Source organism: Mastigoproctus giganteus, chromosome 1 (genome assembly GCF_048544385.1).
Source record: "Mastigoproctus giganteus isolate SK-2022 chromosome 1, ASM4854438v1, whole genome shotgun sequence".
In the NCBI taxonomy this organism is placed as follows: domain Eukaryota; kingdom Metazoa; phylum Arthropoda; class Arachnida; order Uropygi; family Thelyphonidae; genus Mastigoproctus; species Mastigoproctus giganteus.
The window spans coordinates 207,237,623-207,264,153 of NC_143575.1; the positions used below are offsets into that span (position 1 = coordinate 207,237,623).

Consider the following 26,531-nt stretch of genomic DNA (forward strand, 5'->3'; position numbering starts at 1 on the left):
TAGAAGTATTTATTTCTCCTTCATTTTCGTGGTGGTGGTTGATGAAGTCAAACAAAAGTTGAATACATGCTTTGCAATGATCTTACAGTTGAAAGCCCATTCAAAATATGAAGAACACTGACAGGAAGTCAAACCAAACTTTGTCAAGGTTGCATATAGCGATCTTGGCGAAGAGTCAATGGAAAAAACTGCCGAAGAAAAGCAAAGATAAGGTTTCATGAGTGGAACCTCATCTTTGATCAACTTAATTGCACTGATTCAGTTATAATAAAAAAGGTTACATGTGAGTACATCTGTCAAAGTTTGCTAATAATTTAAAGGTAGGAAGGTGAGTAATTAGCAGAATCATACAGAATCATTACTTGGATTGAACATTCTAAAAATGTCTGAAAAATTGTTTTGAAGGAGTTACTTATAAGCTGGAGGAAGATAATTTAAAAGTGGTTCCAGACAAAAAAGAGTTAGGAATCACGATTTGGTCAGAAGTAAAAATTTCCATGCATTTTAAACAAGTGACTATAAGGCACAGAGTATCCTGTCTGTGGTATATAGGAGCTTTGCAAGTAAGGAAGATGATTTCATTGCCACTTTATTAAGACAATGGTGAGACCACATTGTTCAGAAAGCGTGCCATTCATCATAAACATTTCATGAAGTTTACCTTTGGACAGCATGTTGTAGATTAATGGAATAAATTGTGTCATGGTGGTTGAGGTGGAGGATCTGATAGAGTTCAAAATGGAATGGATAGCAATTTTTTTAGAAAATAGAGGGCATGAGTCATATTTTTTTTTCTGTTTTCTTTTTGACATACAGCAGACTCTCGATTAACCGGGATTGGATTAACTGTGACATTTCAAAACTCCAAATAAAAAAATCAACCGGAAATCAAAAAATTCAAGTAAAATTCAAAATATCTGTATATACCTATTCATTCTAGAATAGGTATATACAGATATTTTGCAAGTCGTAAATAAATGACAAGCGGAATTATAAGTCGTCATTGGGAGATTAGTGTACCTATTATCTTGTAATCCCCCGCCGTCTTCACACCTGCTGTTCAAAAAAAAAAAAAAAAAAAAAAAAAAAAAGAACAAATGTTTAGTTTGTTTTAGTGTGTCATGTCGATTGTTGTGTTCCGTTGCAGCGCAAAAGGACAAATTTTGTTTCGTTATTTATGTCACAGACGTCAGAAATTTTTTTATAGTATTTTTTTTTTTTTTTTTTTTTTTTTTTTTTTGTTTAGAAATCGCGAAAATGATGGGTAAACGCAAAAGAGTTGCGTTTTCAGTTAAACAAAAACTTGAAATTATTCAAAAGTTTGAAAACGGTGCATCTGTTAAATCTCTAAGGAATCATTATAATAAGGATGTATCAAAATGGCCAAACATTAACAAGTATCGTGCAGAATTCAGATTTGTCAATAATAATATAGTAGCAATATGTTATTAATCCTGGAACGCATCTCTTACGTGTGTCAGGGACTTTTGTATTTTTGGATTAACCGTGAAATCAATTATCCGGGATTTGTTTTTTACCATCTATCCCGGATAATCGAGAGTCTACTGTATTTAGAAAATGTATGCTTCCTTGCATCATTTAACCATTATAATAATACTAATAAGTATATAAGGTTCAGATTTGAGTTGGTAAATTAAATGCACAGTGTTAAAAATTCTTTTTCATAAATGGGATGTTCATAAATCAGGTGATCACTGTACATATGGTAACATGTGCCGACCGGGCTAGCTGGGTGGGTAAAGTGCCTGCCTGGTAACCCAAAGGTCGCGGGTTCGAATCCTGCCTCGGGCTTGGATCAAAGTACTGCAAAAACCTTGGGATTTTGCAGTACTTTGATGTTGCAGTATTTGATGATGGATTTTGCAGTATTTTGCAGTACTTTGCAGTACATTATGGCCACATAAGCCGATGCGCCAACAACTACCAAAAAAAAAAAAAAAAAAAAGTAACATATGATAGTGCAATAAGCCATAACCAAAAAACACCAGGGTTGTCCACTTTTCATCTAAATATAATTCATTTCTTCATGCAAATATTAAATTAAGTATTAATTTTTGAACATAGAAATAATACCTTGTTCTAATGTTAACTCATGCTTTAGAATTCTGATCTCTCTTTCCTTTTCTTCTTTAAGCTGGTACAATTCTTTTCTCAATCGTTCCAGTTCTCTTCCTCTTGCTCTGTACAGAACTTCTAGTTGAATATATTGATCTTGTCCTTTAGATATACACCACAAAAATATAAATAAAAAACACACAGCTCGGTATGTAAATATACAGAATATTTATATGAAAGAGCCATGTTCTAAAAATTAAGCAAAGGAACAAGTTAAATTTCAACTCTCCTAACTTCTAATAAAATAACAAAAACCACTGTTGAGAAAAATTACTTTTATTATTACTAATAAACTATTAAACCAACAAGTTGCTGTCACATTTAAGAAAACAAAATCATCAAAATTTGTTATGCCAAGTGTGCAATATAAAACAGCTTTCTTCAACAATGCTTGCTTGACACCGTCAATCTCTCTCTCTCTCTCTCTCTCTCTCTCTCTCTCTCTCTCTCTCTCTCTCTCTCTCTCTCTCTCTCTCTCTCTCTCTTCTCTCTCAAAGATAACTTTATTTATATGCCTAACTGGTTTCATTGAGGCTGGATGTTATATGAAAAGAGGTTTATGTTTACAGCTTTATTGGTGAATTAGTGACAAAGGCTATTCTGTGCCAAGAGAAGGTTATAAAATGTTAAAAGTAAGTTCTGATAACCATTTGAAAGAAGTTACCTTGTCAAAAGGTTATACAAGTATAAGGAAAAAAGGTGGCACATGGATTAAATATATATGCAGTTTTTATATATATGTATATAAATTAATAAATTGTAAGAATTTAAAAACAGCTGGCATGTTATCATTGTCATATAATATCTGACTAAATGTATAAAGCTCAGTCAGATGGTAAAAAGTGGTTATCATTAAAATCTATACAATCAATTAAAATATGTCTAAAAATAAAACAGTATCACAGGACACACATATAGGAAGGTCACTGGCCCTCACTAAATGAAAAGACATGTATCAGGTTATCTTCCTATAAACATAATACTATAAAATAAAAAAAAAAAGGGTAATGTCTTCATGAACTCTCCAAAATCAGACCATATTTTAATATTACCCCTATTTTAAGTTACTGGCACCATACAATACTCTATATCTTCCTGAAGTCTCCTTTAAAATACAACATTTAGATCACAGCAAGAATATTAAAAATATTCAATGAAAATGTTATGTTTACTTCATTCAAGGATTGCATCACTTGAATAATCTTTTTTATTGTCTCCAAATGTTTGAAAACTGATTCAAGTTTCTTTGCTTTAAATCTTTGCTAAGCAGCTCTGCATCCTTCCTAAAATGAGGCCTCCAGAACTGTATACAGTACTAAAGATGTGGCCTGACCATTGCCTTATACAATGGAATAAGCCCCTCCTTATCCCTACTAGCAAAATTCCTGTATATCATTGACAAAACCACATGTGCAGTCCTGGCAGCCTGTCAGCTACACACTGTAAAACTACTCAGAGAATTTCATATCTGACTGCATTAATTCCTTGAATACTTTCTGTATAGAATTTGCTGATGGTAATAGCATGGGTAGGTTCCACTGAATAAAATTTAAAAACTGTCTGAGATCACTATAATTACCTTTATGAAGAAAAATTCCTTCCCTTTACCCTTGATGGTAGTTGCATGTCAATTTGTTATTATTTGCAATAGTAAATCAAAGACCAAATATCCTACTTGATGTATGATTTGCTGCCAGTCACAAAATGAAAGTATTTATCTTTACAGGTATTTATCTTTACGTTTATTTTAGTGAGTGACTTCAGTGCAATGAGCTACAGTAGACTTTCGAAATAATGGCACCTTCGGGATTCAATTATTTCAATTATTTCAATTATCTGGAAAGTTTTATTTTAAATGTATTTAATGCAGAAATAATGAGGCCAGATAAGAAAAAGAGAGATTAAGAATGCAATTTTATTAACTGCACATAAAAAACATAAACATGCAGACAATCCAATGTTATATTCTGCCATTAATACACTTCTGCTTATGCCCTGTTCTATTTTCTTTATTATATCAAGTTTAGTCTGCACGGGTAGCAGAGTGGTATTGTCACCATCCTCCCCACACAGGGTGGAAAAGGCCTGGGTTTGAATCCCATCGATGATGCAAGGAATTTTTATATGCTTTTTTCACTCCATGGCTGAGTTAGTGAGTCTCAGGCATAGATATCAAGGTTTTTCTCCCAGCAAAAAGGGGGCTTTTTGTTCAGCTTTTTGTCCAGCAAAACAGGCAAGTCTGCACATAGTCTGCACGGGTAGCAGAGTGGTATTGTCACCATCCTCCCCACACAGGGTGGAAAAGGCCTGGGTTTGAATCCCATCGATGATGCAAGGAATTTTTATATGCTTTTTTCACTCCATGGCTGAGTTAGTGAGTCTCAGGCATAGATATCAAGGTTTTTCTCCCAGCAAAAAGGGGGCTTTTTGTTCAGCTTTTTGTCCAGCAAAACAGGCAAATTGGGCAGAGAACACAAGCAATTTACAGACACAATACGGGTGTAATAGTTTGGATTATATCAAGTTTGTCACTAAGCTTTAACGTTGTTCTTCTTTTCTTCTCTGTATGAGGTTTATTAACTGTAGGAGCCATAGTGAGGGGTTTTTAATTTAAAATAAATATAAAACAGCTGTATAATCTGTGATAACAGTATACAGAATTTACTTTCAAAATGGTGAACACAAACAAATACAGTAATCACAGATTCCTGTATTTGTTTACGTTCAAAGGCAAATACTGTTGATATCCCAACAAAGGCAGATATTGTCTCTGATATCCCAACAAAGGCAGATAATGTTAGGATATCAGAGATGTGGTGTCACACAGATATAATGGAGGTAGAATTGAAATTTGTGGGGTACAATGTATACAGAAAGGAGAGACAGGATAGGAAGGATGGAGGGGTTATGCTGTTAGTTAAGAAACACAAAATCTAAGGCAATGCATCCAGTTGACATTGGTGGACAGTGCAATGTTGAGTCAGTCTGGAGTGACATAAGCACTGGAAAGCAAAAATCAGGGTAGGAGTGTGTTATAGGCCTAATGACTGATGAGTACAATAAACAACTATACAGAGAAATAGAGTGGGTTGCTGTTTTCTTTTTCCGGCATTGCAAGACATCTGCGCTGTATGTATACATCCGATCTCAATGTGCCATTATTTCAACAGTCTATTGCATTTGTCAGATGTTTTGTTGAATGCATAAAAAATAATGGACATATGGGGAGGGATTATACAGTAAAACCATCTTAATTTGCAATTCAAGACCAATAAAAAAATTTCAAAAAGTTTACTGTAAGAATATTAATGCTAATACAATAAAGAGAGAGCACAATCTAGAGACTGCACATGTTCCAATGAGACAACTGTTTTCTACCATGGCTGTGATCATCAATGAATGTGTGGCATTCATAGAATAGCACTGAATGAAATAGCCATGAACATATTCAACTGCACCCCCCCCCTTCTACCAGTACCTATGGAACTCACAAAAGTGCAAATTTGAAAACCGAAATAAAAAGAAATGCTATTGAAATAAAAAATGTTTTTATGGATGAACAATATACACATGACACTTGTTAATTTATTTTAATTTGAGGATTTTAAGTTTTTAAGTTAATTTAAGCTCTCGAATTAATAATAATATAATAAATATCAGTTTATTCAAAAAGACAATACGTACAAGTAGGTAGTATGTTATTACTTATATGCCCTGCATAGTATTAACAAATAGTGTTCATTATTATACTAAAAAGCATAGAACAAACAACAGTTGCAATTGTAACAGGCTTGAAATAGGTACCAAATTAAAAAAGTGACTTATGTTGAGCCACGACTGACTTTTTAATAATCTGAAGTTTTTAATTTTGATTCATCTGTACAAGAACAGGGTCAATGTCTAGATTATTAATAAACTAAAGCATAAGAATATGAAAAAGACTGTTTATGAATTTCATTTTTTTAAAATACCAATGATGGTTTTCGCCTGATGTTTCTTGGTGATATGTGGAAAGCAATTTTTCAACACAGAGGCATAGTTTCTTTAAATAATTTTGTGAAGGTAAGGAGCGCTTGTACTTTGAAGATCTTAATGAAGGGCTGGAAATCGAGGTTACAGTTCATTTATGGCTTTGAAATGGTATAAACTAATTTGACGTTTGCCATTTGAGCATCTGATAATATTTTAGATTTGAGCTAGCTATAGTCTAGCTTGGTTAACTTTTCATGCCCCTTCCACAGAAAGTAGTTCTGTATTACAATGGGATCTGCAGGCAACTAACATGAAAAAGATGACACTAAAATTTAAATTTCATATAGATGAAATAAAGTTGTTTTTGAAACAACTGTGTATTTGTGGTTGATTAAATCATCTATATTTTATTTTAAAATGAAACTGTTACAAGAAAAGATCCTCACTGAATGAGTGAGCATGAAATAAGCTCTGCCTGTTCCTCAAACAGAATCAAAAGAATTGCCACATGGCAAGAAACATTAAACCAGGCAACACTTGATGGACTCGATATACGGCACACGAGAGACTTGGAAGTTAATTATTGGGTCAGAGATGATATCACTAAAGGGGGAGTGTTGAAACCACTTACATTTTCTATAATGTGGCAGTGAAATCAAAACTGACAATAAATAATCTGTCAGAAAATTTTAATAGCAATTTTAACTACACTCTGTAAAAATGAATGCATTTTAGGTACTCTTTTTCTCCACACGAAGTAGGCACCTACAAATTCTGAAAAATGACTCTTTTTGGGGTTAACAAATTTTTGTTAATTAAGAATAACCAGGTCACTTAAAACAAACATTATTTACAGTGTCTGCCCATCCTCTAGAATTTATTTAGCAGTTTTTTTTTTTTTTTTGGTACAACTCAAACTGAAATAATTAAAAACAACACCCTCAAAAAATTATTTTCAAAAGCAATATACTATTCAAAAGAGAAAATGTGCAAATCTGGTATTTTTGCTTTTAGTACATAAATTGTTATACACAATGTTCTGATGTTTTTAACTATATTAAAATATGTAATTTTTAATGAAACTTATTTTTAATTAAGAGAACAGTACTATAAAAATTTTAAATGTTATTAAATTAAACTATATGCACTTTTAAATGATGGCTATACTTTTTTGTAATAAGCTATAGTTTTTGAAGGGAAACACTTGGCAGATGAATACAATGCCATGCTGGCATGGTGATACAGTTGCTAAATAGCAACTTCCAAAAAGTCATTAATTATACTCCAGACCAAATTGCAAATTTTTGGTGAAATTTCATGCATTTGGAATTTGTTTGTTTGCATGCTTTATAGAGCAAGGCCATAATGCGCCTAACTATGGTGAAGTTAAATACATAATTATATCTATTTGGGATGACAAGATGTGAATAAGATCCCGTATAAGAGCCACAGTTTTCAAAGTGAGGTAGACACTAGCCCAAAATCTCTATTTTGAATGAGTAGAAATACTAAAAATAAATAAATTAATTAATAAAAATTTCAGGCAAAGCTATACGTAATTATATCAGATAAGTGAGGGGGAAAAAAAGGAAGAGGCAGCTCAAAATATTCTTCGTGAACCATAATGAAAAACATTTCTTGCATCACCACTCATTCAAAAAAAAATGCAAAATTGTTTTTCTTATTTATCAAATGATGTGTATCAACACTGTATTTATACCACTATATTTATATCAAAATAGGTTTCATTACCTGTTTTTAAAAAAAATACAAACTTACCTATATGTACATTTTGTTGCTGCCAGTAATTAGCATCTTCTGTGGTATCAACTACTCCATTTGTCTGAATATTAACACACTGTGCAGTAGCATGTATTTCCTTTTCATTCAAGTGATGAAACCAAGGCATATCAGGCACTTCCTTTTCAATAGCAATTTTATCAGTCACCTGTTCTAATTCATCAGTTACTTTATTATTAATTTCAAATTCACCATCTCCTCTGATCCCATTTACATTTATTTTGTTAAAATTTATATTTACTTTTGAATTAGGAACAGAATCCATAAAATACAAATTGTCCTGGTTTCCATGATATTGTTGTCCTGACTTGTATTCAGTTTTTCTAAAATTATCATTAGGTCTTTCTTGTGGTCTTTCTAAAAGAAAGGCTGACTGCTGTTTACTAGTGGTTGATGAACTACTTTCTCCACTTGTGGTGGATTCTTCAGATGTAAAATTATCTACTGAATGATCCACACCTTGTGGCAGATTTTCTGCTTCATTACACTCAGATGGCAGACCTTTTAGAAGCTAAAACACAGACAGACAGACAAAAAAAATTAAGCAAACAATAAACATTATACAAAGCAACTCAATTAGCAGAACTAAAGATTATTATTATTTTTTGTGCTTAAGGATCCTTATACAGGAAGAATTATTAATTATCTGCAATTCATTTCGGTAATTAATAATGCTTCCTTAATAACCATGTTTCCATTCTTCACATGGTTATGTCAATAAACTGGAGTTTTGTGAAACTTAAGTGTTCTCTCTTGTCATTTAAATTATGCAGTATAATCTTGATAAAGATTATAATGCATGAAATATTGCATTTAATTCATCGCAATCATCATGACTGATTCCTGCACTCTGCACAAATTTTAAAGACAAAAAAAAAATGATCCAGTTTATTGAAACAAAAATATCATGATCACCTTATTTTTCCTTCCTCTAGACTTGAAAACTTTTTGTTTTCAAGGTCCCTCACTCCCAAAACTGATGAACCTACTTATAGAAGCTCCTCTCAGGAACCATTTCTTGATAAGTCTTCAAGAGTGGTCATTGTGATTTTTTGAGTTTCCTCATCTGGGTCAAAATGCCAGCCATTCAGTGCAATCTTCAACTTAGGGAATAAAAAGAAATTACAGGGAACAAGATAAGGGAGTAGTGGCAGATTTTTTGTACTAACTGATTGGATACCATATTGAACAATAACAGCTATGTAGTTTGGCACTGTCATGAAGAAATAACCACTGTCGGTCAGAAGATTTCAGCATAAACTTTTTTATTAAAGGTTATACCATGTGTTACAAAGATGGGTATACCAAACCATTTCAAAACGGCTACAGCCATTTGTTTTGCAGCAGAGGCCAACTTTCAACTTTTTGTGAATCATGATGCTTCCACCACTTGACTGTTGTTTTATTTCTGGATTAAAATAACTGATAAAAACAAAAAATGTAACTAAGAAATTCTTCATCATATCTCTCATACCATGTAAAAATTCTCTAAACACTTTCATGCAATTTGAACATTTTCATGCATTTGACCTGTTCAGAAAGTTTTGTTTTTGAACAGGTTCAAATGGTGCAAAATCCAGAAAGCACAGGTTTGCAACATTTTAAGGTGTTCAGTAACAATAATATGTGGACTTCCATATGAGTGACATTCGCATGCTTAACTGAGGGATTGTAATTCTCCTACCTTCATTCAGAACCTTTGCAATTTGCTCTGGAGTGGTGGAAGTCCTCGGCTATCCAGGCTACAAGTTGGCCACAGATTCCCAAAATTCTTTAATGCACCAGTGCCACTTGAAAACTGCAGCATTTTTGTCTTATTCAAACATAAACCACTGACAATTTTCTCATGATCGCTGTAGCACTCGTGCCACTTCAAACACAATATCATATAAAAAACATTGCTCAAGTCTTCAAAAAAACAGTTTACACTTACAACACATAACTTAAGGCCACTTTGCAACTACTAGATATGGGATATAGTAAATAAATTTGATGAATTTGAAGTGCCGGTGAAGACATCAAAGACAGATATAGTTGGGATATCAGAGACGTTGTTATTGTTGTTTGGTTTTTAGGAGCATTAGCAAATAAGGCCATATTGCTCTGAGGATATACGGTGGTCATTCCCTAACCTTTCCGTATCCTCCGTATTTGGTGGTCATGGGCTCGAACCACAGTCTAATCAAGAAGCATGTGCTACGCACTGCTGCTCCTGCCCACCTGGCTACGGAGGCACCTCATCAGAGACGTGGTGTCACACAGATATAATGGAGGCAGAATTGGAATTTGTGGAGTACAATGTATACAGAAAGGAGAGACAGGATAGGAAGGGCGGAGGGGTTATGCTGTTAGTTAAGAAACACAAAATCTAAGGCAGTGCATCCAGTTGACATTGGTGAACAGTGCAATGTTGAGTCAGTTTGGTGTGACATAAGCACTGGGAAAGTAAAATCAGAATAGGAGTGTGTTATAGGCCTAATGACTGATGAGTACAATTAACAACTATACAGAGAAATAGAGTGGACCAGTAAATCAGAATGTCTTATAAAGGGGGATTTTAACTTCCCAGATATTAGCTGAAATTTGGGAGTTAGCATTAGCATTAGTAGAGGCATTTGATGCAAGAAAGCAAGCTTATGCAGCATCAGCCAAAAAAAATTAAAGTAAAATAAATAAATAAAAAATAACCACTTCCACTTCACCCCTCTGTTCGTTCGAAATACCTGTCCAGCCGAGCCTTAAACTTATTTAGGCTATCAACTTCCACGACAAGGGATGGAAGTCTGTTCCACCTACCAACCACCCGCTGGCTAAAGGCAAATTTCCACACATCTATCCTACATCTGTCTTTCCTCAATTTGAATTTATGCCCTCTCAGGTGATTATTCTGAGCAAGAGGAAGAATCCCATCAGCATTGAGCATGCTCAAACCATTCAAGGCTTTATACACCTCTATCAGATCACCTCGCTGGTGCCTAGTCTCCAGACACTGTAATTCGCAAAACTTAAGCCTTTCTTCGTAAGAGCACCCCTTTGTTCCATTCACTAATCTTGTTGCCCTTCTCTGTACTCGTTCCAGCAGCTCTACATCCTTCTTGAAATGAGGCCTCCAGGCCTGTATACAGTACTCTAGGTGTGGCCTGACCATTGCCTTATACAAGGGAATAATCACCTCCTTATCCCTGCTAGAAAAATTCCTATATATCATTGACAATACACCATGAGCTACTCTTGCAGCCCGTCTGCACTGCTCAGAGAACTTCATATCTGCCTCCACAACCACCCCCAGGTCCCTTTCATTCTCTACCACTGTCAGTGTAGTACCACAGAGTTGATACATTGCTCTGGGGTTGCTGTTTCCCATATGTAGTACTTTACATTTGTCAATGTTAAACTTCATTTGCCACCTCTCAGCCCATCTGCTCAACCTTTCCAGATCCTGTTGCAGCAGCATAGTGTCAGTAGTGTCCTTGAAAACCCTGCCAACCTTCGTATCGTCTGCAAACTTGGACATTAAGCTTGATATACCATCATCAATATCATTTATAAATACAGAAAACAATAAAGGACCCAATACTGAACCCTGAGGGACTCCACTAATAACATTAGTCCACGATGAGCAGTGTCCATTGATTACCACTCTCTGTCTTCTCCCCCTCAACCACCCCTTTATCCATAGCAGCAATTTGCCTCCAATGACTACAAAAGTCATGCTAGTCTGTGAGTTGGTCACTCACAGACTAGCATGACTTTTGTAGATTTATTGGATGACTGTTTTCTACAGCAACATGTTCGAGAGGCAACCAGAGGGAGTAATACTCTTGATCTGATTATCAGCAGTGATTATTCATGCATTAAGAATTTGCAGATAAAGGAACCACTGGGTGACAGTGATCACAATGTACTGATGTGGAACTTACTTAAAGATGTAACTACCATCACGGGTAAAGAGAAAGGTTTTTGCTTTCATAAAGGTGACTACAGTGGTCTCAGAGTTTTTAAATTATACAGTGGGACCAACTGATGATGTTACCAACAGCCAATTCTAAATGGGAAAAACTCAAGGAATTAATCTTGGAAGCTGTTAGGCTTTTCATACCAACTAAGAAATACTGTTCAAGATTTAAGCCTAAATGGATGTCAGATGAACTAATGAGACTCTTGGCAGAAAAGAAAAATGCATGGGATGCACAAATTATCAGGCGACAAAGAAGCCTATGGGAGACATAAGCTAGTCTGTAATCATGTCAGAAAGGAGGTTAGGCAAGCAAAGGCAGATTACAAGAAATCTTTGGCAAAGGAGACAAAAAAAAACAGCAAAGACTTCTTTGCTTATATAAACTCTAGAAGAAAGGGAATGAATCAGATTGGTCCACTTGATATCAATGGTTTGACTGTTGATGGTTTTGCTCAGGTAGCTGAAAAACTGAATGAGTATTATGCATTTACATTCACACATGAGGAATTCTGTAAGGAAGTGGAAGACAGAAGCTTATTAAACTCTAACAGGTGATAAATGATTTTGTAATAACTGAGAGCAAAGTGGAGGAGAAATTGTTAAAGTTAAACATAAGAAAGGCACCTGGGGTGGATGGGATCTATCCAGTTATATTAAAGGAAGCAGCAAAGGAAGTAAGCAAACCCTTAGCCATAATTATGAGGGCATCCTTGGACTCAGGGGAGGTCCACATGGACTGGAGATGTGCAAATGTACCGCAAATTCACAAATGGGAATCAAAGAGTGACATGAGTAATTACAGACCTGTTAGTTTAACTTCTATTCTGGGAAAAATAATGGAGTCACTAGTTAAAGAAGGATCATCTAGACAAGACTGCACTAATAAATCAGACACAGTATAGGTTTGTTAAGGGGAACTCTTTTCTAACCAATTTTATTGGATACTATGATGTGATCATAAAGGAACTGGATGCCAAAAATAATTTTGGCGAGGGTACAAGTGGAATTATACATGAGATAAAATGTCCGGGTTGTGGGGTGTGTTACGTTGGGAGCCCAAACATAGGTTTAAAGATCATATGGGGGGGAGAGCAACATTAGAGCAATGGAGACGGCAGATTATAGGAAATCTGCTGTGGAAGGAGAACTATCAAATTTCTCCAGGTGATGCTGTCATCATTTATCATTAGAATAGGAAATGGCTTGAGAGTTTGCAGATTTGTTCTTTGGAACATAATACCGTCATTAGAGACATGGAAATCCACATTCCTCTCCCATCTCTTTAAGACTGTAATTCTTGGACAAGGTGAATGGTTCTGCCAGGCATGCTCCCAAGCCATTCCCAGTTCCGTGCACATTTGGAGGATAATTCTCATGCTCCTACAGTAACATGTGCTGTGATCCTGCTGATGTTATTTAAGGATGTGCCAGGACAGTAAAGTTCCACTGTTCATGAAGGAGGTGGTCACCTTTGAAATTCGAAAGCTAGTTGTTTTATCACTTTTATATAGCTTTTAATTTGTAATATTTCTGGTATATTTTTAATCTTATGTATTTTATTTTTATCTATATTTTTATTGCTTTTAACTCTACAGCTGTCAGTGCATTTTATCCTGTTTTATTTTATTTTATTTTATCTTAATTAAGTTTTGGTCACATATGGTTGGTGTATTTAACTGTAGTTAAATACACCAACTTACGACTGTATTTAACTGTAGTTAAATACAGTCGTAAGTACAGTAAGTACAAGTCGTAACTTCCCAACCCCTGATTCCTATTTTAAGAAATACACAATCAGACTGTGTAAATGAATAGCAGTTTTAGTAGTTTATAATCTATCTAAAAAAATAGGAGTCAAAACGACTTTTTACATACATGGCAACATGTTAATTACCATTTCAGTATTACTATGTAAAATTTAGTGCACTTGCATCATTTATACACAGCCAATTATAGATTAGCAAATTTGCAATAGCGGCATCGTTTAGGTTACATCTCATATTGTGAATACCTTCACGACGAGTTGCCATGACATTGCACTACTTCGAATAAGTAAAGCTTCACCCGAAGGAGAAGACTCATTACTTATTCTCAGTGGATACCACCAACAGTCTTCTCCTTCAGGTGAAGCGTTACTTATTCGAAGTAGTGCAATGTCATGGCAACTCGTCGTGAAGGTATTTACAATATGAGATATAACTTAAACGATGCCGCTATTGCAAATTTGCTAATCTATAATTGGCTGTGGACTTGCATCATTTAGTGCACTTGCATCATTTTATAAATGATGCAAGTGCACTAAAATATACATAGTCTAACTCTTTCACAGCTTGAGGCCTTAATGCAATAGAGTCCATTTCAGTATTATAACACACAATAATTCAAATTCAGGAAGGTTTATCACAATTACTTCAATGCAATTATCTATAACCCAGGGGCTCACATCTGGTGAGTATGGGCTTGGCACACCCAGGGTCCTGAGCTGTATATCATAATTCTTCTCTTTCTTGGTGATTTCCTTCTACTTCTGACTCTGACTCTCTCTCTCTCTCTCTCTCTCTCTCTCTCTCTCAGGGTAACTCCGAAATTTTTTTTGGCTGGTGCAGCATTAAGCCTCAGGCTTCCTTGCACCATATGGCTAATAATAATATTAATAAGGAGCAGATATACTTTTAATTAACTTTGATCACATACAGCATATTTTGAATAATATCTATATATTTTAACAAGATACATATTAGGTGTTACCCAAAAATTTCCATATTGTAATATATAGGGTGTTTCATAACAAGTCGGCTGTATTTCCAGATCCATTCGGACCTAAAAACATTGGAGGGGGGTTAGAATTTATATAAACGTGTCCAATTCTGAATGGTTATGGAGCCATAGCTGTTTCAATTTTCCAATTTTAAAAAATGGCTATGGTTTTTTCAATAGTAAAAAATAAAATAAATAAGAATACACAGATACATACTTAGTAAAATGTTTAATTCATATCGAGTACATGTTTGCATATTATTATTTATTTTTGATTATTTTTTAACACCGAAAATTCCATAGCCAATCTTTTTAATTCAAATAGCTATAGCTCTATAACTGCTAAGACTCAGACATTTTATGAACTTTTACATTGTTTTCACATCCTAAACATAATGCCATGAACTAATGATTATACATTAAATCAGCCTGTAAAATAAGGATATATGCATGTAGTCATTAGAGAAATCAATATACATGAGCTAAGAAAGCAGTAAGCTCTTATATAAGAGAAAGTTAAGTTAATATAACTTAACTAGCCAGATAAGCGTGCCATGACCTGAAGAAATGTGCAAAGCTCAACATAATAAAATCAATAAAATATACACACATTAATTATATACATAAAAGGTAAGGTCAATTATTATTAACACAAAACATTGACTGTACATTATCAAAGGCTATAGTCTATTCTATGTGTGAGTGAGTGTGTGCATAAGGCATCCATCTAAAAGTAGACACTTACAAGGTAACACAACTAATCCAGCAATCATGCTACTGCTGGGAAGCATTTCTGTAAGTTCTATTTCTGAACAGCAGTTTGGACACTACACTACAGAGCAGTCAACCAGCATCTTTTCTATGTTAGTTTCATCTGTAACATTTATTTAGTCTAGTTTATTGACATTGGTGCTAATGAGAAATAACCTGGAACATTTAGCTATTGAACTCAGTGGGGTCGCATCCAAAATATAGCAAAAATGGTGGCAGGGCCCTGACAAGTGTCCATTTTTGTTTTTAATTTTTGCAATTTTTTTAACTCTGCATAAACAGTGCAGCCTTTTCTTATAGATTGCAGAATTTATTGCAATTTTAATAAAAAGTTTAAAACTTTAAAACATGCTATATGCTTTACACCTTTTATTTTCAAAAAACAAAAAAAATATATATTAATTCTGCTGAAAAATGAAACTGAAAACTGCCAAAAAACATTTTAGACAAAAAAGAAACATCAATCTCCTATTCTCTTCTATTTTCCAATTTAAAAGGATGTTAAGTGCATGAAATTTCCAATATGTACATGTATATATATTTCCGCTTATTATGTATAAAAATATTAAAAAAAAAACACATTACACACATTCAATACCTATTAGTTACTTCTGTTTTCAGGGTTATTTTAAAATTTATTTCAAATCTGGAGTGCTTCACATTGCATAAAATTTGAAACTACTATCTTGCTTACTGCAGTGCAGGAAGTTGTTGTTCAAATATTTATTTAACAACTAGGGTTGGATTGGATTGGATTGGATTTTGATTTTATTGGCGCAAAAAAACAACTAGGGTAAAACTGTAGATGTTTACTGAACTAGTTGGAGAAGAAAAAAAGTAATTTAAAAACTTAAACAAACAAAGTGTTGGTGTTTGTCTGGTATAATATTACTCTTCAAGCAAAAAAGCCAAAAAAAATAGTTACAAAGATGGTGGCGGGTCACCTGACAGGTTCCTGCATGCAATTAATGCACAAAAACTGTAAAAAACTAACTTCAGAAACTACTGCACAAAGAGTTTGACTATATTTAAGAAAGTAGAAAAAATTTCAGATTTTTTACAAATTATATTTGATTTACTACAAACTAACATGATGCTTGGCATAAATTTCCTATAGTCTGAGGCTTTCAGCCCTAACATTATGGGAACATTATTTCTGAGTCACCTGTCAGGTTACTCGCCACTACCACCAGATTAAATATAATATAAATTATCTAAATTTCCTCCAATAAATAATTCATAGCCTAAGAACACATTTTATTCACATGTACATTAGTACTATGGCCTTTAATAGCCATATCAGAGTAAGTTATCAGTGTTTCTTTATTCCTTCCAATGTCCCTTTTGATTTTTCTTGGATCTCCAAAATGCCATTAAATCTCTTTAATCTTGGAAACAAATTCAAAGGTCCAGTGAGCACAGAGGGTGGTGGACTAGGGTCATGTCCTTGGCCAAAATATTCATTGTTAACATACATGAGCACACATACAAAGAAGGGGAGGTTAAGGTAAGCAGGTGCATTTTCTAACTTGATTTGCCCCGATGCAGTAACTAATCTTTAGTACTCTGTTTACAAGGATAATATTTGAACCCAGCACTCACAGATACCGTAGCACTCCTTTGTAAAAGTGCTGATTTGCATTTCATCCCTGTAGAACTCATTCTTTCAAATGTGTTATCCTAGTAAACACAGAAATTGCAAAGGGTATTCAACATGATCTAACATAGAGCTGCATAATATAATACTAAAGTACACTACATGAGCAGAGTTGGCACCAAGCTGCACCGGAGCAATATGGCCTTATTTGCTAATGCTCCTAAAAACCAAATAACAAACAACAAAACAACAACCGAGGTGCACACAAAAGTACATTATCAATAAACTTCGGATTATATGCAACTGCATATGTGCATACACAAATGCATATTGTGGCCATTGTAGTCGTTAATGCAAATAACACAAATATTACAAGTAATACTGCATATTCCTTAACTTGCTCATTTTTTTAAATGTTGATCTCCGAACTACATAACAAGTCACTGTATTGCAATTAAATTAGCATGGGATAATATTTCACTGTGCAAGTTATATATATAAACATAACATCAACTTTTTTTGTAAGATCCAAATCTTACAAAAAGTTTACATATATAAACATGTTATGTTTATATATGTATTTTTTTAATTGTTTTAGAAAGGAAGAACAGGGTAGAAGAAAGAGTAGCCTTGTGTTAAGGGGAAGCAATCAGCAGAGTCCTTGCAATTTTGGAAATCAGAAGAAAATGTTTTATTTCTGGTGGTTGAGGGAGTTCTGCCAGTAGAGAGTGGGTAATAGGGGCGACATTAAAGGGGAAAGGAAATAAATGCTTTGAGAGTAAACTGCACTGTACATAGTAAATAGGGAGATGGAAGAAATCCCAGGTGCCATCTGACACGAACATACCTGTACATAGTAAACACAAGAATTATAACCATTGGGCCAAATAGTACCATCTGAGGACCTTCAAGAAAGAGAAGTAGGAGGAAGTATATGAAAATAGTGATAATGAGATGAAAGAGTGAGTAATTTCAGATCATAATGCAAAGAAGCAAAACCCCCTAAACTATCAGAGAGTGGAAATCGGGTAGACAAAGAGGTCGCTAACGGGGAACCTTTGTTCTAAAGTTGTGGGAGGAAAACAGTGATGCACTGAAAAATTTACCAGATGGCAGTATTGTGTTCTGTGTTGTTTGCAAAATTTCTTTCCATAAAAGAAAAAATTCTAGATTGACCAACATGTGAAAACAGCATCACACATTATGGCCAAGCAAAAAGGAAAAATTTCCAGAGCACTCACTTTTAACCATTCCATATACCTGTACTTCAAAAGAAGAGAAAAGTGATTTTTCAAAGGATTTGTTCCAGCCCTGGTAAGCAGTAACATCCCTTTCAATAAGTTAAACAATCGAGTGTTCAAGGCAATTTTTGAAAAAAATATTGTATAAATCAAAATATTCCAGATAAATCCACTTTGAGAAAGAATTACCTTAACACTATTTAAGATGACATTATTCACAAAAGTCATAAAGATATTACAGAAAACTACATTTGGATGTCCAATGATGAAACGACAGATGTTTGTGGCTACTACACTGCACATTTTATATGTGGAAAATCGGATGCAGAACCATCACATCTGTATTCACTTGCTTGTAAGGCTCTCGAAAAAGTGAATTACTCTACAGTAGCAAGATTTTGTAACAATCCTCTGCAGTTATTATGGCCAGAATCGATCCATAGCAAAAGCCTGCAGTTTTGTTAGTGACGCTGCTTCATATACAGTAAAAGCTACTTCTGCATTACAAGTTTTCTACCCAAATCTGATCTGCATTACTTGCTTAGCCTAGGTGTGCTATAGCTCCAGCAGCTTATGCGCCATTAAACCACCATAACACACACACACACACACACACACACACACACACACACACACACACACACACACACACACACACTTGCTTAGCCCATGGCTTACATAGGTTGGCAGAGGGAATTTGGGAGAATTTTGGTGAAATTAACAAACTTATTTCAAGTATAAAAAAGATTTTGTCAAAAGTACCTTTGAGAATAGCAACTTACAAAAATGTGCTACCTACTCTTCCTCTCCCATCCAATCCTGTTCTTAGAAGATGGGGAACATGGTTACAAGGGGCATTGTTTTATGCTAAAAATTTTGATTCTATAAAAGAATTTGTTGATTCCTTGGATAGTACACATCCAGTGGCTATTGGTAGTGCTAAGGCAATGCTTTTTGATTCTTTGGCTAGAAAACATTTATTGTTCATCCAGACTCATTTCAGCTGGTTATCTAGTTGTATAACCAAACTTGAAACATATGGGGGAGAACTTTCTATAATCAGTGCAACTGGAGAGATGGAAAAAGTTGACTTGCAAATTTCAACCGTACCTGGAGGCATAGAAGAAATAAGAAGAAAATTCAATAATGTTTTAGAAAAGAACTCAGGATTTCACACTTTAAGGAAAATAGATGAATTTATAAATGGAAAAGGAAATGAACTTCCATTTCAAGTAGAGGCTTCAAAAGTTCACATTTTTAAATACAGCCCAGTCACTTCTGTAAAAGTAGAAAAGTAATTTTCTGTGTATAAAGTGATCCTGGACAAAACGCTCCACATTTACATTGGACAACTGAGAAATATATTATTGTGTATTGTAACAAAAATTATTCTAGGTGTAAGTTTTAAAGGGAAAACTTTTAAAACAGATGCTAAAATTATTCATAAATGGTTTTATTACTTTAACATGTTGAATATAAAGAAATTGTGGTTCAATTAATAAACAAAGAATAAACAAGTAATAAATATAAAAACTGCAGTGCATATATCAGCATTTTGGTACATATTTTAGTATATTTTAGTGCATATTTGACCTGTTTTTTAGTGCATATAGTAGTGTCTAATTATCACTGTCTAGGAACAGAACTCCAGAAACTTCTGGGTAGCACCTCATATGATAAAATAATTCATAAAATTTCATTTCCCAAGCATCTTTTATTACCTCTTCCTTTGGCGTAGATGTTTTAGCATCATATGACCAATGGTTCTGATGGCTATCTTGCTCTCTAATAAGAAAAATCATAGTAAGACATTAGCCAGTCATTTGTTTCTTAAGAAATTCTTGATAAAATACAATTTCCTAAAATATAACTTCAGTTAAAAATTAATTCTTTAACTTTTAATTTAAATACTAATGTAAAGTACAAAAAAAACATTTTTGGCAAAAGTTCTATAGCTTGAAATAAGAACTCTGAAATGACTGCTCAATTAAGACGAACATAAAGTATCACTAGTATTATGCTGATCAAACTATATGCATAGCTGCCAATGTATGACTTTTGGAAAACAGAGAATTGTCCTATTCACTGAAAAAAAAGCAGGATAAAGCAACTTTTGCAGTTTATTATTTGTTTTTTAATTCAAACTTTGGATTTGAAATTTGATTTAAATGAGAGCATACACATGTTATATAAAGTGTGGTAATTAAGTTTCATGACTGAATCTACTCCACACATCAACACATGGGGACTCCGATGCAGCTGACCCACACAAGGTCATTTGCATATTATAACCCCAGGGGCTCACATCTGGTGAGTATGGGCTTGGCACACCCAGGGTCCTGAGCTGGATATCATCATTCTTCTCTTTTTGATGATTCCCTTCTACTTCTGACTTTCTTTCTTTCTCTCTCTCTCTCTCTCTCTCTCTCTCTCAAAATTTTTTTTTTTTTGGATGGTGCAGCATAAGCCTCAGGCTTCCTTGCACCATATGGCTAATGATAATAATAATAAATTGCTCACACAAAGTGAAGTTAGAGCTGTTGTACTGTTCAAGGCACTGCAATTGTGTTAAGTGGAGGATTAAACAACAAGCATTAAATTTTGCTACAAGTTGAGGAAAAATGCAAAACTGAAAACTATAGTGTATAGAAACAAAACTATTTTTCTTTCCTGTTTTTTTCACTGGTTTGCAAGATTTTGGGATGGCCACGAGGATCTGGAAATGAGTGCCATGGACATCCCATAACACTTTGTAAGTTTGAACCTCAGAAAAAGTGGAAAACATTTACACACCGATTGTGTCTCATTATCAAATGACTCTTCAAATGATGGAAAACAATTGTTGCTATTCTGATAGAAGATTTAAGCATGTGGTAGATCTGCACTAATTTAACTCTTTCATTGTTTGTGACGAACAAAAGCTGCCCAAATATGAAGCATGCAAAGGGATTGCTCAAAGTGGGTCTGATAATCATCCATTCTCAATTTGATCGTAACAGGTGACGAGTCATTTTGAATAAGACCTACAACATTTCTGTTTTCAAAAATCAAAAACCAAAGTGATATAAGTCATAAGCTTCAACAGCAAGAGAATTATTCCACTAGGCAAGACAATGAATAAAAAGTGCTATATGCATGTTTTGGATCATTTGTTTAAAGGAATTCAACTGGTTTCTGTTGAATAACAATGCCAGGTCATCCTGCACCGACTATTGAGTTTTGAGCTCTACAATTCTACAATTTGTTTTTAGCAAAGTGTACGATTGTAAAACTGAACCAACCCCTCAATTCTCTGATTCATCTCCCCAGGACTACTTCTTGATCCCCAAAATCTAACTGCTCTACCAGTATCTTTTTTAAAAAATTTATTTGAATCATGAATGAAATCTGGGCATGATTCAGTGCCACTCACTAGCGACCGCTTATTGCATTTTTCAATTTGATAGTTTAGAGGATATCAAAAGAAATGACTAAAGAATTGATCAGTTCAAATGGATTTAAAAAATGTTCCCAACAGTTCTATGAGTGATCTTACAAGCATGTAGCTACTAAAGGAGAGTACTTTCAAAAATATTAAAAGCTTTTTTCATTCTAACATCTGATTTTCTTTAAATTTACTCAGTCCTGGAACTTAACGGCCAAATCCTGTATAAAGATAAAGGTGGTGGGGGGGGGGGAATGTTTACCAGTACAGTATGCTTTAAAACATTAACACATCCAAAATTTTTCGGTCTGTGGATTTTGGCCTTGGATTGTCTGTTAGATACCACAAATTATCATTGCTTCAAGGAAGGTATTGTTGCAGGATTTGCAGACTTCAGAAATTCTAAAATACCAGTCCTATGTCTAGAATTATCTGCCAACAGCATTTCCAAAGTTTCATCAGGAAAGAGAGGTTCTGAAATGAGTTTATGTATTTCCATCTGGTTGAGTATCCATTTATGCTCAACATTGCTATGAGAAACCGTTAAAATACTAAACGTGACTAGAGATAATTTTTTTTATATTTTAAGTTTCCTACTGCACTCGTTAGTTCCCAAACAGGGATCACTGTATATGAATTATTTCATTTTTATAATAGCTTCTGTTAGGTTCAGAAGATATTATTATATATTCTACTGCTTCTTCCATTTCTTTGTCTTGAATGATACTGAGAGGTATGGAAATTTGTCCACAAAAAATTTAATCTGAAAACGATGCAGTGCTAATTTGTACTACCTCTGCATTTATAAGAAAACCATTTTTCAGTGGGAACTTATGAACTGTGTAGTCACATGCATCAATAAAGTACTTTCTCACTGAACAAAGAACAGAATCTTCTGTTTTAGACATCCATGGCCTTGACAATATAGCTGCCGATGAAGAGGTCAGAATCTCTCTCTTTTGATTTAGTCTGCTGCTATGATAATCAACTTCCAAAAAATGGTAGAAAATTTAAAAACTAACAGGCTAACAGATTTAAAAATCACATTCCTAGCATAACAACAAATAACAATAATAACAATGAGTAAATGAATGTTTGGCATGTTTAATTGATGAACTATGTTTGGAATTTCAATAACTGGCATAAGATTTAAAAGGAATAAACAAAATGATTCATTCAAACTAGAAGAAAGTAACATGAAGAGCCTTTCCACATATGAGGATAACATAGCCAGAGTGATCCTCATATGTGGAACGTTTTCTGAATGTTTTGGATTACCTGCACCAGAAGCTTATCATTCAAAATTTCTTTTTTTTAAGAAATTCACTGTCTTTTTTCAAAACTTTGTTTGGATTATGAATGGAATTTGGGTATTATTATTCTTATATTATTTCTCCCTAATTGGGAGGTTTCACCCCGTGACGGGTATTGCTACGAAGTACACAGGGTGGTTGTTATGTCTGGTGTTACTGTTGGTTGAGAAAATCTCTAATTACAGGTGTTCAGGATTGGGACTTTCTGGAGTTCCTTGTAGGTGTTCACTGGTAGACCCATTGCTGATAGACTTATGTAGTCTTTGGCACCATACTGATGGTGAACACAAAGATTGGTATGGTCATTACTTATTGCATATGCCACATCTCTTTGATCTCCTGTTTTAGGTTTGTGTACTTCCTAATCATTTTCTCATGGTTTTCAGGAGACTGCCAGTGTTGGGCACCACCATGTCAATCAGATACGTAGCCTTTTCCTTCTTGTTCACAAGGGTTATGTCCAGTCTGTTGTGCGGAACTGTCTTGTCCATTATTATGATGTGGTCCCAGTACAGCATATGGGTTGGGGTCTCTAGTGCAGCCTGGGGTTCATACTTGTAATACAGAAGCCTTTCTTTGATCAACTGGTATTTCCTTGCTAGTTTCTGATGTATTATACTGGCTGCGTCTATGAGTATACACAGCGTACCTTCAATCCTGCAGTGATGTGTTGAATCATTTCTGAGGCCAGGTAGCATCGTCTACATGTGTCATTTGACACTCCAGGCTCCTTGGCAATGTATTTTTTATAGTTTCCGGTGTTGATTACCTGGTCTTGGATGGCAAACATGAAGGGAAGAGTGTCACGCTCGTGAACCATGAATCAGTAGCCATTTTATCTATGTGGTCTTCATGGAGGTCATTGTAGTGTCTGTCATGGAGTATCTTTGCCCATCTTTCTAACTTTGTTTGTGCCGTCTGGGAAGGAGGGATCTCCTCACTTAAGTTGAGTGGGATATGCTGCTTGTATCTTCCCTATGGCCTGGTAGAGTGCTGCAAATAACAAATAAGCAAATAACTCCCCATGATAAATTCCCCCAGATTTACAGCAGAATGTTAGCACAATATGAAGAAAAGTGTAATAGTCAGAAAAGGGTCTATGAAAGGGTGTTATGGTTTGATTAGAATTATTTATTATTGTTGTAACATTGTTGGATGGACTGAACGGCCTTCATTCACCACACTTGCCCTGCTACTTCTAAACTTTTTTTTTTTTTTTGGTAGTAGTTGGCGCATCGGCTTCTGTGGCCATAATGCCAAGGTTTTTGCAGTACTTTGATCCAAGCACGAGGCGGGATTCGAAGGTTTTTGCAGTACTTTGATCCAAGCCCGAGGCGGGATTCGAACCCGCGACTTTTGAGTTGCCAGGCAGGCACTTTACCCACCTGGCTAGCCCGGTCAGCGACTACTTCTAAACCTTTCCATCCATTGTACACATTTTTTGAACAATACCCTTTTCCCCATATTGTACTAACATTTTTCGGTGGATCTGGGAGAACCACTTTTTACCATAAAAATCTGATTACAGAATGTTGTTCATTAAGAATGCAATTAAAAAGAAGCCAAATGGACTGTATAAAACAGACTGAGTGCAGGCAATTGGTGTCACACATGTGCACTTGTCTAATAGTATATATGATGAACTTGGAAGTATGTTCTAACATGGAGGTATTAGTTTTACACACAAATTGCTTTCCTTTTTGATTAACCGTAATAAGTTTACCAGAAAACCATAAAATACACCTGAATAACAAAATTCTTTCCCCAAAATTAGAAAAGTTGGCAGGTATACGCATTTAAAATTAAACCACCCACGCACACTATGGCTCACATACATAGTTTTCACAATGGGAAGGAAACTGAGCATTTTATAGCCACCTAAAGTGGTAACTGCTAAATAGGTATAAATACAAATTTAAAAATATAATACCATATGTTGCACATGATTATTAGAGAAATCAATTCTAATTAGAAACAAATATAAAAAACTGTGTCCAACATTTTAATTTTGTCTAGACAAATAACAGCTTCTTTAGCAATACCAAGTACACAGACCAGGCATTTTATATATATAGAATGCAACACTGCACTTAACATAAGTGATACTCCTGGAAATTAGCATTAGTAGAGGCACATGACGCAAGAAAGCAAGGTTATACAGCATCAGCCAAATTTGTCTAGTTCTGCCTTGAATTTATTTAAGCTACCAACTTCCACAACAACAGATGGAAGTTTGTTCCAGCAATCAACTACCCACTGGCTAAAGGCAAACTTCCACACATCTATTCTACAACTGTCTTTCCTCAGTTTGAATCTATGCCCCCTCAGGTTTGTAATCTGAGGAAAAATCCCATTGGCATTGAGCCAGCTCAATCCATTCAGGCATTATACACCTCAATCAGATCGCCTCAAAGGTGCCTAGTCTCCAGAAGCTGCAATTTGCAGAACTTAAGCCTTTCTTCATAACAGCACCCCTTTGTTCGCTTCACGCCTTGTTGCCCTTCTCTGTACTCATTCTAGCAACTCTACATCCTTCCTAAAATGAGGCTTCCAGACCTGTATGCAGTACTCAAGGTGTGGCCTGACTATTGCCATACACAAAGGGATAATCACCTCCTTATCCCTGCTCGCAAAATTCCTGTATATCATTGACAAGACCCCATGACCTACTCTATCCTGTCTGCATTGCTCAGAAATCTTCATATCTGAGTTGCACAGTTATCCCCAGGTCTCTTTCACTGTCCAATACCCTGAGTGTAACACCACAAGTTAGTACATTTCTCTCGGGTTACTGCTACACAGTACTTTGCATTTGTCAATTTTAAACTTCAGTTGCCACTTCTCAGCCCATCTACCCAACTTTTCCAGATCCTGTTGCAGCAGTATTATTAACAACCCTACCACCAACCTTTGTATCATCTCCAAACTTTGACATTAAGCTTGATATACCTTCATCAATATCATTGATAAATATACAAAACAACAATGGGCCCAACACCGAACCCTGAGCGACACCACTAATAACATTTGTCCATGTAGAGCAGTACCCATTGATCACCACTCTCTGTGTTCTCCCACTCAACCACGATCCTTTTATCCATTGTAGCAATGAGCCCTTAATGCCATAATGTGCAAAATACTGCTTCAATTTGTACAGTAGTCTTCCATTGTGCAATAGTATCAAAAGCTTTCCTGAAATCCAAGTATATGATATCAAAATTATTTTTTGCATCCAGTTCCTTTGTGACCACATCATAGTATCCAATCAAATTGGTCAGACAAGACTACCCCTTGACAAACTGGTCAGACAAGACTGCCCCATGCAGTGTCAGTAATAATTACTGCTGTCTTGCCTAGATGATTCTGCTATGCTTCTTTAACCAGTAACTCTATTATTTTCCCTGGAACAGAAGTCAAACTAACAGGTCTGTAATTACTCGTGTCACCCTTTGATCCCCATTTGTGAATTGGAGATATATTTGCACATCTCCAGTTGTGGGGACTTCCTCAAAGTCCAAGGATGCTGTCATAATTATGGCTAAGAATTTGCTTACTTCCTTTG

At 35.0% G+C, this 26,531-nt stretch overlaps 1 protein-coding gene across 1 annotated transcript in view; it reads right to left on the reverse strand.

Annotated features, from left to right (window-relative positions):
• Positions 1–26,531, reverse strand: part of LOC150091476 (uncharacterized) — a 274,324-nt gene that overhangs the window by 220,409 nt on the left and 27,384 nt on the right. Inside the window, exons 4-6 of the mRNA XM_090368574.1 lie at positions 19,954–20,017; positions 7,888–8,419; positions 2,095–2,238 (exon numbers count right to left, since the gene is read on the reverse strand). Coding sequence (XP_090224700.1) covers positions 2,095–2,238; positions 7,888–8,419; positions 19,954–20,017 — 740 coding nt within the window. The remainder of the gene's footprint in view (positions 1–2,094; positions 2,239–7,887; positions 8,420–19,953; positions 20,018–26,531) is intronic.